At 47.8% G+C, this 14911-nt stretch overlaps 2 protein-coding genes across 2 annotated transcripts; one reads left to right on the top strand and one right to left on the bottom strand.

The window, feature by feature from the left end:
* Positions 1 to 1721: 1721 nt before the first annotated feature.
* On the top strand, positions 1722 to 3902 carry LOC104698812 (meiosis-specific protein ASY2-like). The gene is made up of 4 exons (XM_087456074.1): positions 1722 to 2565; positions 2646 to 2907; positions 2994 to 3412; positions 3535 to 3902. The coding sequence occupies exons 1-4, from the start codon at positions 1722 to 1724 to the stop codon at positions 3900 to 3902; spliced, it is 1893 nt and encodes a 630-aa protein (XP_087312200.1).
* Positions 3903 to 10587: 6685 nt separating this feature from the next.
* Positions 10588 to 13065, bottom strand: LOC104698811 (uncharacterized). The gene has a single exon (XM_087456073.1). It carries the CDS (start codon positions 13063 to 13065, stop codon positions 10588 to 10590), a length of 2478 nt encoding a protein of 825 aa, XP_087312199.1.
* Positions 13066 to 14911: the final 1846 nt, after the last annotated feature.

Genomic DNA, 14911 nt, shown 5'->3' with positions numbered 1-14911 from the left:
ACTCTCGTTTATTACTTTAGAAACTTCTCAAAACTAAAGCAATCTTAATCTCTCTAATCTCTCTTATAAGCTATGCAACACCCTGCATCTTCTTATATAGAGAGAAGAATAAACATTCATCCTAACAACTATAGGAAACATTACATAATTTAAATATCTCCTAAATCTTTAGATATGTATATTTAGATATCTCCTAAATATACTTACCTTGATCCTCAAGCTATTTCAAGCTTACACTAACACTGTTAAAGCTTTCCACAGCTTCATCCAAGGTCAAGATCCAAGTAATGTGATTATCATTATCTATATGTTGTTGATATATTTATCTAAAACGCAAAGAATAATTTGTTTATATTATTTAAGATTTGTTATTTAATTCAATATGCAAACCGTAAAAACGAAGAGCCTAGGGACATAAATGGACAAGACAAAGTTCTACCGGATAAGGCTTGACATTTTTGGAAACCTTTCTTATGGTAACGAAATACATCTATCTTAAAGAATAATGTATTCTCCAGAAAAACGGGTACAACTAACTATATGATGATCTTGATTTTTTTTTTTGGCACTGGCTTGATTCTTTGTTTGACAACACTAAATTGATGATTCTAGTTAGCTTTTTCGTTCTCCTCTATATATGCCACCAGCTTTTTTGTCCTCCTCTATGGCACCGGCTGAGTTTTATAGAGACGAGTATGACTGGTAAAAGCTCCAGAATGTTCAAGCAGGCTTCAAGCACATCATTGTGTGATCTTTTTGTCCCTCGGGATGCTCAGAGTATATACGCCACGGTTTTGTAGACGACATGATCAAGGATAGGGCTCTAAGGGTTCCGGTGATCTTCGTGGCATTTCTGAAGTCAATATATATATAAACTAGATGTGTTTATGTATGTCCATATTGTAAGAACTAGGTTTCCACAATGAATTTGTTTAAGGGGGGAAACAAATTCAATAGAGTTATCTCTCTAGAAAATAGATCTAAGCCTTGGAATTAAAAGTAAAGAAGTAGAACTCAAAAGAATTAGGGTTTATTGCTAAGAACAAGAGGAGAACTCAATTATTGTATTCGATTCTCGATGCCTTACAATGGAGAAGTATCCCCCTCTTTATACATGCTCTAAGATTACAATATATATTCACTTTCCTTATCGGACGAAGTGAGATATGGAAAGCTGCCTCCTTGCTTCATTCGGCCGCCGTGCCGAAGTGGAAGTCGGCTCCTTCTTCTTCAAGGTGACACTTTGGCCGAACTGACTTCTTATTGACCTAATCAAGCCCTTAACCGGTTTCCCGGTTAACTAATCAATTAATATTTCTGGTTTAGCTCGGTATGTCGGGGGTGCTGAATCCCGTACCAACAATTAGTCCCCCCCAGTTCCGAATATTCGAGATTTAATTCGAATATTTCGAACTATGGGAAGAAAATATCCGATCTAATTCATAAAAACTTAATTGATTTTACCCGAATTCTCGCGTCATCTCGCCGCGAATTGTCCGGACGGCACGTGTCGTTTACATCACATCAGTTAGCCCGGAATTCGAAGAGTCGCATAGGTCATAATTGCTCTGCGTAGGGTTGCCACCCGCTCGACTCTATAAATACGCCTCCCCTTTCGTCATTTCTCATTTTATGTCTTCAACGAAAGGTAATCTGCTCCGATCTCTCTCCTATTTATTTTGTTAGTCCCGATTTTCTTCCGCACTCTCCGAACTCAGAATATGGCAAGCACATCAGAACCCATCTCTTCGCCAGAAGTCGAGGGCGAACAGCTAATTCGTCGATCTTCCAAGCGGAAAACTCTCGACCCAGAACGTACCACGCAGATCGGCGAGTCGAGTAGATCGGCTTCCGAAGTCCTACCACGCCTTGTTCGCTGTTCTGCAGGAACTTCATCTTCACAAGTATTACCGCCGCCATCAGTTCGTCCTGAAGAGGAAAGCACCAAACTAACTCAAGACGTACTGTCACAAGAGGAAGATCGGTTTGTTCCCTTAGGACTCTTGATCGAAGATATCGATCCCTTATTTGACCATAAAGGGCAGATTGGTGGCGAAAAGAGTTTGAGTTCGTCCAAAACCGTGAACGACATGCTTAACTCATGCGGTTTATTCAACAGCGAAGTCACAATTCTGATTCCTCGAGAGGACCAACGCCCTTGGAACCCTCCGGAAGGGTACATATGTCTATACGAATGTTACTTTACCGAGTGTCGCCTCCTATTCCCAATCCCTGCGTTGATATCGCTCTACGCCCAAAGACGCAGGATAGCGATCTGCCAATTCGTCCCCGGAGCTATTTGCAATTTTATGGCTGCCCTCACTATAGCAGCCGAAGTCGGGGTTAATATTGGAGTTCAATGTTTCGAACAGCTATCCAATTTTAAATTATCAAAGAGTTTACACCGCTGGGAAGTGAATATGAGGCCGGCGCACAATTTCCTCATCGGCAAAAGAGTGAGCAAATTCCAGAAGTGGATGAACCGCTACTTCTATGTCCGCGTCGATCAGTACTCACTCGCTAACCCATTGGGTGTCCATCGGAGAGTGTGGAATGAAAATCCTGGTAGACTTTATATTTTCAGCACGTTTCAATTGACTTCGACACCTCTGACCAGTTTTAACTTTGTGGTGTCATGTTTCCAGATCGTCCGTTCTGCGCGACGCGGCTGGCTCCAAACTACCATCCTGTCAGAGACGCTCTATTAACCGGAAACAATCGTCAGTGGGAGTTCATCACCCGTATCCGTGTTGAAACAGCGATGGGCAAACCCAGGACGACGTTCCCAAGTTTTGCTAGGTCGCTAGGACGAACTGCGGAACCTACCGGGGCACGTGTCCTTGAATCAGACAATCTCCAGATAGTTCGCCGTGACACTCAGGCTGCCATTGAAGCTGATATCGACCCGTCTCGAGGTCGAACTGAAATCGATCCCATCCCAGACCAGACCGAAGTTGATCCTACTCAGGATTCTGGAGAAAATGTCAACACAGTCGATGTCGCAAAGAAGATATTCTCCCTTTGGCCCTAGAGAATGCCAATCTTTCGACCGAGGAACAGGATGTCCCGCAACTTGAAGCTGGATCCAAAAGAAGGAAGAAGAAAAAGAGGCAAACCGGAAAAAACCCAGTCGCTGAGCCACAGCCGGTAGTGAACCGTAAACGCTCGGCGGAAGAAGCTGGACTGGAATCTGCCGATAAAACAGATCGCTTCTCCTATCATTACTTCGGCGACTATCCTCTGGTGACCAATCGTGAAGCCTCGGGCGAGCTCTTCCGAACTCTGAAGACCTCTAGTCGAATCCTTCCGTCGGCGGACGATCTTGAGTTTAAACAGGCGTTCCTTGATGTCGCCGAGTGCCACCTAATGGTATGCCTTATCATTTCGTTTAATTTGCTTGAAATTTCCACGGGTGAACTGACATACGTTCTTCGGGTTTACAGAATGCCGCCAAGATGAACACGCTGACTCAATTATACGATAGGCGTGCCAAATCCAGTAAGAAATCTGGATTGGAGCTCGAAAAGGTGTAAGAATGCGGGGAGCAAATCCGGATTGCCAGCGACGCCAAAGATGCGAGGATCAAAGAGCTCGAGGCGCTTGTTGCCGAAAAAGACGGCATCATTGCCAGCTCCGAGCTGAAGATTAATGAACTGAACTCCCGAGCGCTTACTCTCGAAGAAGAGAAGAACGAACTGCAGGAATCATGCGACGGGTTAAAGGTTCAGCTCAACTTTGAAGTCAAGAGACTCCGGCGGGATCGTTGGGAGAAGGTGGAGCGAACAAAAATGAAAGCGCAGACTCGACTGGATAAGGTTAAGGCCTATCTACTCGAACAGGAGAAAATTCGTCCCCTGGAGGATCTGCTAAACCAAGCTTCCGGGATACAGGAAACGGTATAATATTTGGTCGAAAATGGGGCCATCATCCCGACGGAGCAAATCAAGGAGATTGACGAGAAAAAGGCCGAAGCTGAAGAGACTGTCAAGGCGATCGATGTCCTTGATCTGGATGAAAAAGATCTCAACATGTCCCCTGATCAACTTGGCTATGGATTTCCCCCCCCCGGAACGACGGCTCCAGAGTCCGTCCAGCATCCGCACGGTTCCAATGCCGATAGCTTTCAGGCCGATTTGACCGGTGCTTATGATACTTAGCTATGATTTTCGTTTCCTTCTCTTTTTTTTCTTTTGTCGTTAACCTCGCGGGTTTGAATACCCTTGTAAAACATTGCCGACTCGCTCGGCCCATTTTCTCTTTTAATTACCGAAATTTTATTTTATCATAAAAAGAAAAACTGATAAAAAAGGGATTTTCTCTTCTAATTCGCATTCTTACCATTTGGCACGGAAAGTTGCCATTTTTTTTTAAAAAGGGGATTTTCCTCCCAATACCCGTATAAATCTATCCGGCGCTGCCTACGGGTGAAACATCCCAAGAAGAACTCTTAATCAAGACAATGTCAAGCTCGGTTAGCAGCGTGGAATCCCCGTTAGTTGGTAACGATGTGCCGACGTTCTCGAATGCCGAAGCTATTGAACGGGGGATGGCGTATTACCCGAACATCCGCGCTCCCTGGATGTTGATGTTCCACGTCAAACCGGAAGAAAGGCGCGAACTGGAAGAATTTCTTCATGAGGTGGAAGATCGCCATACGGAATATTGCGATCGTCTTGCCGCGTCAGAACAGGTACAGCGAGATCTGGTACTCAAACTCGAGATGCTGGAATCTCACCCAAAGGATTGGATTAGGAACGGGTTCGACAAGATAGCTGCTTTGCCGCCATGTTTTGTTCATACTGCGACGAATGCCAAAGGGAATCAGAGCGGAGGTCGACGCATATGGACCCTGTCTTGATTGGTGACTTCATTCCCGGCAAAGTTAAGCCGTTCTACATTAACCGGCGTGCAACCGGTGCTGAACTTGCCGAGGCCGACGCCTTTTTCCGTCAGGTAGCCACTACCCTCTTTTCCTTTTTGCTTTCCTTACGAACGATCGAAATTTGTCTTCTTCGTACTAACCCGTTGTTGATTTTGCGTTTGCAGATTGAGGGTACGCACCAAGAGCTGACTCAAGATCTTCAGTACTTTCATATGAAGAAGGGCAGGATCGATCGACGGCTGAGGACTCTGGAGTCCGAGATCGCCCTACTCAAGGCGAAAAGGAAAAGAACTACTGACCTGCTCGATGAATCCGAACAGAAAGCTAGAGCATTGGAGACTCGTCCCGAGGAATGGGAAAAAACTGGGTTGCAACTACTATGGCCGATGCCGAAGCGACTCAAGACGAGCATTCGCGAGATCGCTGCAAATGGCGCACCAGTTCGGAATTAGGATGTTCCGTTTGATAATAAGATACAACTGCAATATAGCAGGCGAACTTGAACTTTGCTCGTTGTAAAATCTCAATAAAACTTTTTCAGTAATAATAAGAGATTTATTTTGCTACTTTATTTCCTAAAATATGCCAGAAGCGAGACGTCTCCCGGCTTACATCGGGCAATCTTAATTAAGTGACGGTACTCAAAATCGATTAGCGCCTCAGAAGCAGTCTATGAATTTTGAACGAAGTGTGTTTGATCGGAGAGCGAGATACTGGGCTCGTCTTATCTCCTTTTACTTTAGTTCGGTAGCCAGAGTGCGAAATTATTCTCTGGGTTCGGCTTACCACACCGTCCAAACTAAAAGTTGAGTGCGAAATAAATACTCTGGGTTCGGCTTACCCCAACAATTAAGAAATTGGGCGCGGAATAAACGCTCTGGGTCCGGCTTATCCCGAAAAATAGTAGGTAATTATACCAGCTGATCACCTGGCCAGGGTGTCAACAAGGGGTGAGTTCGGTAGGAACTAATAGATACTTAGTCCCATTCGGGCTAAGGTATACGTATGAGTATATAGTTCCCTTTTTCCGTTCTGGAAATAATGAACGTGCTTTATTAAATGCGCTGCGCGGTCTTTGAGAATTATTCTCGGGACCTCGCGAAAATCACGCTGCACTCTGATTGGTGGATTCAGCGGCGGTTACTTCCCGTAATCCTGTATAAATAGGATTGAGAGTTTGGGAGTTCATTCTAACTTCCACAACTTTCCAAAATATTGAGAGAAAGAGATGGTGACTACTCGATCTGCGTGGCTAAGACAGGCTCTAGAAAGGTTAACCGCTTCGTCGAGTGGTTCCAACCGAACTGAATCGTCGGATGACTCCCCCGCCCAAGAGGGCGTAGAGACTTTCCAAGTACGCACACCTGTCCCACCTGTCGACATGGCGGGTGTAGAAGGGAGCCTCGTGTGCCAAGAACTCCGAAGGTATCGGGCTCGCCGCTATAGGCTGGGGGCTCACCTTATGGCGAGACGTCGTAGACTGGCCGAAGTCTGTCGGCTATACCGTTTGGACGGGACTATTCGGGTCTTGCACGAATTAATCGCCGAGGGTTTCTTCTTGGAGAAGTGGCGTATGACCGGGCTGCTTGTCGCGCGTGCGGCGTGCCAAGAACTGGTGGCGAGTATGGAGGTGCCTGTCCTTTTCGAGGACGACTGTCAGCCCCTCAAAGATACCGCGCACCCGTTTACCGTGGATATCTGGGCCTACCGGGCTTCCGTAGAAAGGTTAAGGCGGTACGCCAATTTCCTGGAATCGACTGGTCCGGTTTTCCGTGAGAGGCACCTGGTCGAGGGCCCGTGCGCTTTCCTGGAAGACTTGGTGTCAAGAGGCGTTGAAGTTCCAAGGGGGAGACTGGGTGCCCTAAGGCAAGCTCGTCAGTTCTGGCGAAGCGAACTGGATAAGGTAACAGTAGAGGAACCACTGGCGGACGATCTGTCAGGTCCGCGGCCTCCACTTCGTCTACTGGACTGCCCTAGACGGTGACGGCGAAACCCTGAACGCTTCGGATTTTTTTTTGTTTCTTTTTAGGAGAGCTCAGTCGTTGAAGGGGTTTCCCCCTTTGCGTTTCTTTTCTCTGTTTTCTCTTTTGTGTTGGTCATCGCTCCAAAGCATGTAATGGGGACTGACTTATTCAGAAAAACTTTATTTTAATTGGAATTATCAAACCATGTAAGAGAAAATCAAATCCATGATCGATATTTCGTACATCGGCTTGCCGCCGAACTGAATGTATTCGAATAACAAGAAGAAGTTTTTCGACCGGACAAAACTTTATTAATATATTGGCTGCATTCGCTATATTTTTAACAGATAAGGAATTGCCTACGTACCCCGAAGTGGGGATCAAGCCAACCGTAGTTCGTAAAACAAAAGAAAGATAAATGGAGTTCGGAGTCCCGAAAACTCCTGTGTAGGATCATAACAGCGACTTAGCTATAATAACGTTTCAAGTGGGCTGCGTTCCACGAGTTTTTGATCCGTTCCCCGGCCATGGTCACGAGTTCGTAGACGCCTGGACGAACCGCTCTAGACACGAGGTATGGACCCTCCCATCGAGCGCCGAGCTTACCGGCGTTCACTTCCTTGGTGTTCTCGAAAACTTCTCTCAGAACTAGATCGCCTTCGTTGAAACGTCGCTGACGAACAGTCTTATTATAGTATCGAGCGGCTGCGTCTTGGTAATGTTGCACTCGAACTAAAGCTTTATCGCGCAACTCCTCGGCAAGGTCGTTGTGGTCGACCAGCATTTTGTCATTGAGTTCGGGATTATCCACCATCAAAGTACGACGAAGTGTCGGGACTCCTGCTTCGACCGGGGCAAGTGCTTCGAGACCATATGCGAGAGAGAAAGGGGACTGTCCTGTGCTTCGCCGCGGGGTTGTGCGATATGACCATAGCACACCGTCCAAGTGGTCTGCCCATGATCCCTTCCTTCGACCGAGTCGTTTCCTGAGTCCGTCGACGATCGATTTATTCGTGGCTTCAGCTTGACCATTACCTTGCGGGTACCGAGGAGTCGAAGTGCTGAGACGGATTTGCCACTTTGACAGGAAACGTCTGGTGATCAGCGAGGTGAATTGGGTACCGTTGTCAGTGACAATCTCGTACGGAAGTCCGTGGCGACATAGGGATTGGATTCTCGTGAAAGATTCTGCCTCCACCCATTTGGTGAAGTAATCGGTCAGCACCAGGACATACTTCTTGGATTTGGACGCCGGTAGGGGTCCTATGACGTCCATGGCCCAGCGCATAAAAGGGTACGGAGCTGTCACGGTATTTAGCAGTTCGGGCGGGACGTGCCGCGTTGGTCCATGGCGCTGACAAGCTTCGCATTTGGCCGCGAAAGTTTCGCAATCGGCCATCATGGTAGGCCAATAGTGACCATCCTTTTTAATTTTAAGAGCAAGTGCGCGTCCGCCAGAGTGGTTACCACCCTCGCCTTCATGCACCTCCATCATGATGCGTTCGGCTTCGTCCCGAGTAACGCAGGTAAGGAATACTCCTGACGCACTTCGGCGAAACAGCTCACCGTCCAAAAGGATATACCTGGCACTTCGGGCCATCAGTCGTCGAGCTGCCCATCGGTCTGTCGGGACGATACCATCGGAGATGTAAAGTTTGATCTCAAGTTGCCAATCCTCCGGGGGTTTGGCGACATCCGTCAGATCTTCTATTGGCTCATCGACTTCCATCGGGACTGAGTTGTCGTTGATGACGACAATCTGGCTGTCCGGATTAATGCTGGGAGCATCGATGCACTCGATTGGAATGGTACGTCTTAGCTCGGGGTCGGAGCGGTTTGCCAGGGCTGCGAGGGCGTCGGCTGATGCATTCTCGTTCCGTGGGATCTTCGTCAGAGAGAAAGACGCAAACTCCCCGGATAACGTGTGGACCAACTGTCAATATGCTCCCATTCGTTTGTTTTTGGCGTCGAATTCTCCGCTGAATTGGCTGACTACGAGTTGGAAGTCGCAGTAGACCTGCAGGTGTTTGACTCCAAGTCCCCGGGCTAAACGGAGTCCCGCGAGAACGACCTCGTATTCGGTTTCGTTGTTCGACGCTTTGAAGTTGAGCTTCAATGCTTGCTCAAGGATCTCACCGGTGGGGGATCGAAGGATGAGTCCCACCCCAGAGCCATGACTTGTTGACGAACCGTCGACGAACATTGTCCATTGTTCCACCGCGGGGGTGGGGTCGTCGAGCTCAGGCGATAGTTCGGTGATGAAGTCAGCCAGAACTTGCGACTTCAGACTTGGTCGAGAACGGTATTCGATATCGTATTCGCTAAGTTCGACCGCCCACTTTGCCATGCGTCCGGATTGGAGAGGGCTATGGAGGACGGTTTGGAGTGGCTGGTCAGTAAGCACGACGATAGAGTGCGACTGAAAATAGGGGCGCAGCTTCCGTGCTGCGACGATTACCGCAAGGGTCAGCTTTTCCAGCGTGGGGTACCGTGATTCCGCGTCGTTAAGTGTTTTGCTCGTATAGAAGATGGGCTTTTGATCTCCGCGATCGTCTCGGACTAACACCCCGCTGACTGCCGAGCTTGAAACCGAGACGTAGAGGTACAACGCCTCGCCGTCCTCCGGTTTGACCAGCACTGGATGGCAAGTCAGATACTCCTTCAGCTGACGAAAGGCGACCTCGCATTCCTCGTCCCAATGAAAATCTCTATTTCCACGAAGCAATTGGTAAAAGGGGAGGCACTTGTCCGTTGATCGGGCGATGAAACGATTCAGAGCGGCGATCCGGCCGGTCAGGCGTTGTACTTCTCGCTTGTTGGTCGGTGAGGGTAGTCCCCGGATGGCTTCGATCTGTTTAGGATTTGCCTCTATGCCCCGTTCAGTGACGATGTACCCCAAGAACTCTCCGGAGGTTACTCCGAACGTACATTTCGTTGGGTTTAATTTCATCTGGAATTGATCCAAGATGTCAAAACACTCCGTCAGATGTTGGACGTGCTGTTCTGCGATCAAAGACTTGACCAGCATATCGTCTATATAGACCTCCATGGTTTTGCCGAGCAGATCTGCGAACATCATGTTTACCAATCGCTGGTAGGTTGCTCCGGCTTTTTTCAATCCGAACGGCATTACCTTGTAGCAGTAGGTGCCCCTATCTGTGATGAACGCCGTTTTCTCGCGGTCGGCCGGACTCATGGCGATCTGGTTATACCCTGAGAATGCATCCATAAATGAAAGCAGTTGGTTGCCGGCCGTAGCTTCAACGAGACGGTCTATGTGCGGCAAAGGGAAGCTGTCCTTAGGACAAGCTTTGTTGAGATCGGTGAAGTCCACGCAGACTCTCCACTTACCGTTTTTCTTTTTGACCACCACCGGGTTAGCCAACCAATCAGGGTACTGGACTTCCACTATTTGATCTGCCTTGAGTAGTCGTTCGACTTTGTCCTGGACCGCCTGGACTCGATCCGGGCCCAAACGCCTGCGTTTCTGCCTGACCGGCTTGAATGTGGGGTCGATGTTGAGCCTATGGCACATGACTTCGGGGCTTATCCCGACCATATCTTTTGTTGACCAGCGATCAGCTTCGTCTTTATGCGTTCGTCGAGTTCGGACCCGATGCCGACGGTTCGCGAGGGGTCGGAGGGGTCTATATTGACCTGTATGATCCGACACTCCGGAGACCTGAAGCGATCCCGCTCCGGCTTGTGGGGACCGGTAAGACGGTCCCCGCTCTGTAATTGCTATGCGTTTTCCGCCGTCCTCTGCTTTTTTTCGATAACAGAGCATACTCGGGCTACCTTTTGGTCGCCATAAAGTGTGCAAATTCCTGTGCTGGTCGAGAATTTGAGGCAGAGGTGATAGGTCGACGGTACGGCTTGCATCGCATATATCCATGGTACCCCCAAAATGGCGTTGTTGATCGGGGGTGCATCAATGACTACGAACTTAGTCTTCCGGGTCACTCCACCAGCTCGTACTTGTAGCTTTACGTCGCCCATTGACATCTTAGCAACCCCATCATAGCCCGTCAGCGTTCGAGTTTCGGGTTTCAGTTGGTCTGGTGTGACGCCCATTTTTTCTAACGTTTGCCAGCATAGTACGTTGACGGTGCTCCCGGTGTCGATCAGAACTCGTTCGACGTCGAAGTCGCCCATTGTGACCTCGATAACCAAGGGGTCAGAATGGGGATGTTGGATTCCTTTAGCGTCCTCCGAAGTGAATGATATCGGGTCCGAGCAGAGTGAAGGTTCGCTCGGAGCTGTTCGAAGGGTGCACACTTGTCGTGCCCTCTTCTTTAATGCGCGGACGGAGTCTGCGCAGTCCTCCGGTGGGCCAAGTATCATGGTTATTCGTCCTCGGGGAGGGGAATTGGCCCGCTCCGGGTTTTGCCCCCTCTGCCGCTTTGGTGGGCCGGGCATTTCGTCTGCTTGGGGCGCCTCCTCTTGGACGTTCACGAATGCTTGGTTGACCGGCTGTTGGACTGCGTTGGGTGGTGCGTTGTAGCCTCGTCCGCCACCCGCACCGCGGCCTCCGTTAGATCGTCCGCCACGCCATCCCCCACGGCGACCTCTGCCTCCGCGAACGCTTTTTGGCTGAAAGACAGCGTCGACTTCGCCAGAGAGATACTTCCCGTACAAATAATTCTTCAGGTGGACGCACTCATGTGTGGAATGACCGGAGGTCATGTGGAAGTTGCAGTAAAGTTCCTTCGGGTCGGTCGGCTGCTTGTCTTGTTCATCCGCCTCGGAGACTGCGTGGATGATGCCCTTTTTTCGATCCTGAGGTTCGTGGTGCTTGCGGGGTTCGTGATGTTCGACCCGGTTTTTAACCTTGGGGGGATGCGTTGATTGTTCGTCGTTGGTTTTCGCGGCTATTTGGGCCTCTTCTTCCTCATCGAGTGCGAACCTGGAAGCTCGGTGCAGTGCGTCATCAAGGTCTTTGGGTTCCCGGATATTGAGGTCCTTTCGCAATGGTGACCCAGGGATCAGACCCTTCCTGAAGGCTGCCATTGCAGCGTCCTCCGGGACGTTGACCTTTGTTAGCTTCTCCTTGAATCTGTTCAAGAAACTGGCGATGGGTTCTCCTCGTTCTTGGGCCATCTCCCAGAGATCCGAACTTGTCACGCTTCGTTCGATGAGGATTCGGTAATTCTTGAGGAAAGCCTTGGACAACTGGTCGAAATTGTCGATTGAGTTCGGCTCGAGCCTTGTGAACCATACCAAGGCAGGGCCGGAGAGGCTATCGATAAATAGCTGACAGCAACCGGCGTCCCTTTGTTCGTCGGTGAATCGTGCCTTGGACATGGTCGCCATGAAGGACGTCATGAACTGGACCGGATCTTTGTCTCCTTGGTAGATTGGAAGTTTCAGCTTGACGTTCGGCACGGTAGCTCGCGTTATCCGTTGAGTGAAGGGCGACTGCCGAGTCACCTCGACAATTCTATCAATCTCCGGAGCCGTGCTGATAGCCCGATGGAGGAGTGTGTTCATGCCGCTAATTTGCGACTTGATTTCTTCGAGTTCGAAGCAAGGTCCGGGGTTTGTGAGGCGGGCGACCGGGGCGGCCGAGCTCTCGTGTATCCGCGAATTCGGATTCGTTGGTCGAATACTCGACGTGGTGTGAGGGGGAAGATTCCTCCTGTCGAATTGTGCGTCCGAAAAGTCGAGACGACGAGTGAGACCGCCCAAGTTAGGCGATTGTCCGGCAGAGACTTGTGATGGGGTTGTCTGGGTCACTACGGCGTCGACCCTGCGATTGGTATCGGAGATCATCTGGTAAATCTCTTTCGTCATGGAGCCGAACAAGATCTTGAAATCCTCCATGGAGATGACCTGCGGGTTCTGGATCGCAGGTGTGGCATGAACAGGGAGATCTCCGTTCTGTGCGTCGAGCTGCTGCTCTGTGACGCCCGCAGCCTCCTCGTTGCGGTGTTGTTCACCGGTAAGCTCTGTGTCGAGGTTGACTAACTCTACTTGAGTTCGCCCCGCTCCCTGGTTGGTCTCCCCTTCGGATCTGATCCCGACTGGGAGTTCGGCAGAATTTTCGGCCGGGTTTGTCGTTGCGTTGACGCGCTGACGGGAGTACACGGCGATGGCCGGCCTAGTCGAAACGCCACCTCGTGTTGCGACGCCATCCTGAGTGGATGCGATGCCTGTGAGATCGAGCATGCTGGAGGTTGTGCGGTTTGCTTCGGGGATTTCGATGATGATGGAAGACATTATTGTCGGGCTAGAGAGTAAGTTTTCTAGAGATGATTTGCGTTCCCCACAGACGGCGCCAATTGTAGGAACTAGGTTTCCACAATGAATTTGTTTAAGGGGGGAAACAAATTCAATAGAGTTATCTCTCTAGAAAATAGATCTAAGCCTTGGAATTAAAAATAAAGAAGTAGAACTCAAAAGAATTAGGGTTTATTGCTAAGAACAAGAGGAGAACTCAATTATTGTATTCGATTCTCGATGCCTTACAATGGAGAAGTATCCCCCTCTTTATACATGCTCTAAGATTACAATATATATTCACTTTCCTTATCGGACGAAGTGAGATATGGAAAGCTGCCTCATTGCTTCATTCGGCCGCCGTGCCGAAGTGGAAGTCGGCTCCTTCTTCTTCAAGGTGACACTTTGGCCGAACTGACTTCTTGTTGACCTAATCAAGCCCTTAACCGGTTTCCCGGTTAACTAATCAATTAATATTTCTGGTTTAGCTTGGTATGTCGGGGGTGCTGAATCCCGTACCAACACATATGATATATATCTCTTGATCTCTCTTTCATTGATGTTGTTTGTGTTATTTTCCATTCTCAGTGGTTTGAGATTGTTTCCTTTTCGTCTCATTTCCCACTCATTTTTATAATGTAATCTTCGTATTCATCATCATTGTAGGGTGGCTTCTCTGATAAAGCAGATATATTGGTCTACTCTTTGTTTCGTGTAGATAAACTCAAGCCTCAAAAAAAGCTTTCTTCATTTTGGACACCACACAAAAGTAAACTGAACGAAATCTACAAGTTCGATCTAAGTGATTTCAGATTCTAACATATGTGTAGAAGATAACCCACTGGAGTCACACAAAAGCAAAGCCCAGGCCCATCAACAGTGTTTGTCTTTTGCCGAATCAAAATCACAACGGTCGAAACAGAGCAAAAGACAAGGTTGTAAGCCCTGTAACCATCTAAAGAAATTGTCACATAATATTATTAAACATGCAAATATTGAGATCACATTGGCCGTTGGATATGTTTGGCCTTGGAACACTGTGTCTATGAACTTCATCTATACTCATAGAATCTTTGAGGTGGCATCATATCATTTGCCATACATAGCACAACACAAGTTAATCTGTTATGAGGAACAAAAAAATACATCGGTCGGTCTTATGAGGATACATGTCTCCCAGCACTAAAGGTTCTCCTCCTTGATTCATTCTGTTTAAGGATGATCAATTATCTAATGTGTTTTTAGCTGTTTGCCTTGCACTTGAGGACTTAACCATACATACCTATTGCTTATTGGTGTTTTAAATTTTTTTGGAGTTTTGTCTAATATTTCAATTTGTCATCATCTACTATAGTATACAACAAGAGAAATTTTGGTTAAAAATTAAATAAAGACACACGAAACACGAGGCTACAAACACAGACATGATGAAAAATTAGTGAATTTATAGAATATAAACACTTTCAAGGCCAAATAGAGAGATCTACTCTTTTTGTTAACAGTAGGTATAATCCATTTTTGTAAGAAAATATTTACACAAGAGTTTATGTCATCCAAGTACCAAATTTCAAAATATAATCATTACACGAGAAGCTAAGTAATCATAACACCCCCTTGGAAAGATATAGAATACTCATCATGCATTTTAGAGCAAATTGTACCAACTTCCAACTAAACCTTTCATTACTTGGGTAGAAAATTAAGGATCGAGCAAGAACTGAGTTATCACACATATATGCTTGTCTACTTTGAGGTTAGATTTCGTAATTTGTTTGTTCGTATAATCGTATTATTAAACAGTCTCTGGATGGAACCTTTTGAGCTAAAACCTATGGTTTTTGAGACC

Source organism: Camelina sativa, chromosome 6 (genome assembly GCF_030686135.1).
Source record: "Camelina sativa cultivar CO46 ecotype springtype chromosome 6, ASM3068613v1".
Taxonomy (NCBI): Eukaryota; Viridiplantae; Streptophyta; class Magnoliopsida; order Brassicales; family Brassicaceae; genus Camelina; species Camelina sativa.
Note: the sequence above shows the minus strand (reverse complement) of the source record. Positions and strands in the feature narration are given on the sequence as shown.

Bases quoted from the DNA above. Each gene is read 5' to 3' on its own strand.
- LOC104698812 (XM_087456074.1), top strand. From the start codon at position 1,722: ATGGCAAGCACATCAGAACCCATCTCTTCGCCAGAAGTCGAGGGCGAA. The intron at 2,566-2,645 runs GTAGACTTTATA...TCATGTTTCCAG, and splicing joins AGTGTGGAATGAAAATCCTG to ATCGTCCGTTCTGCGCGACG. The intron at 3,413-3,534 runs GTGAACTGACAT...AAAAGGTGTAAG, and splicing joins TTTGCTTGAAATTTCCACGG to AATGCGGGGAGCAAATCCGG.
- LOC104698811 (XM_087456073.1), bottom strand. From the start codon at position 13,065: ATGTCTTCCATCATCATCGAAATCCCCGAAGCAAACCGCACAACCTCC.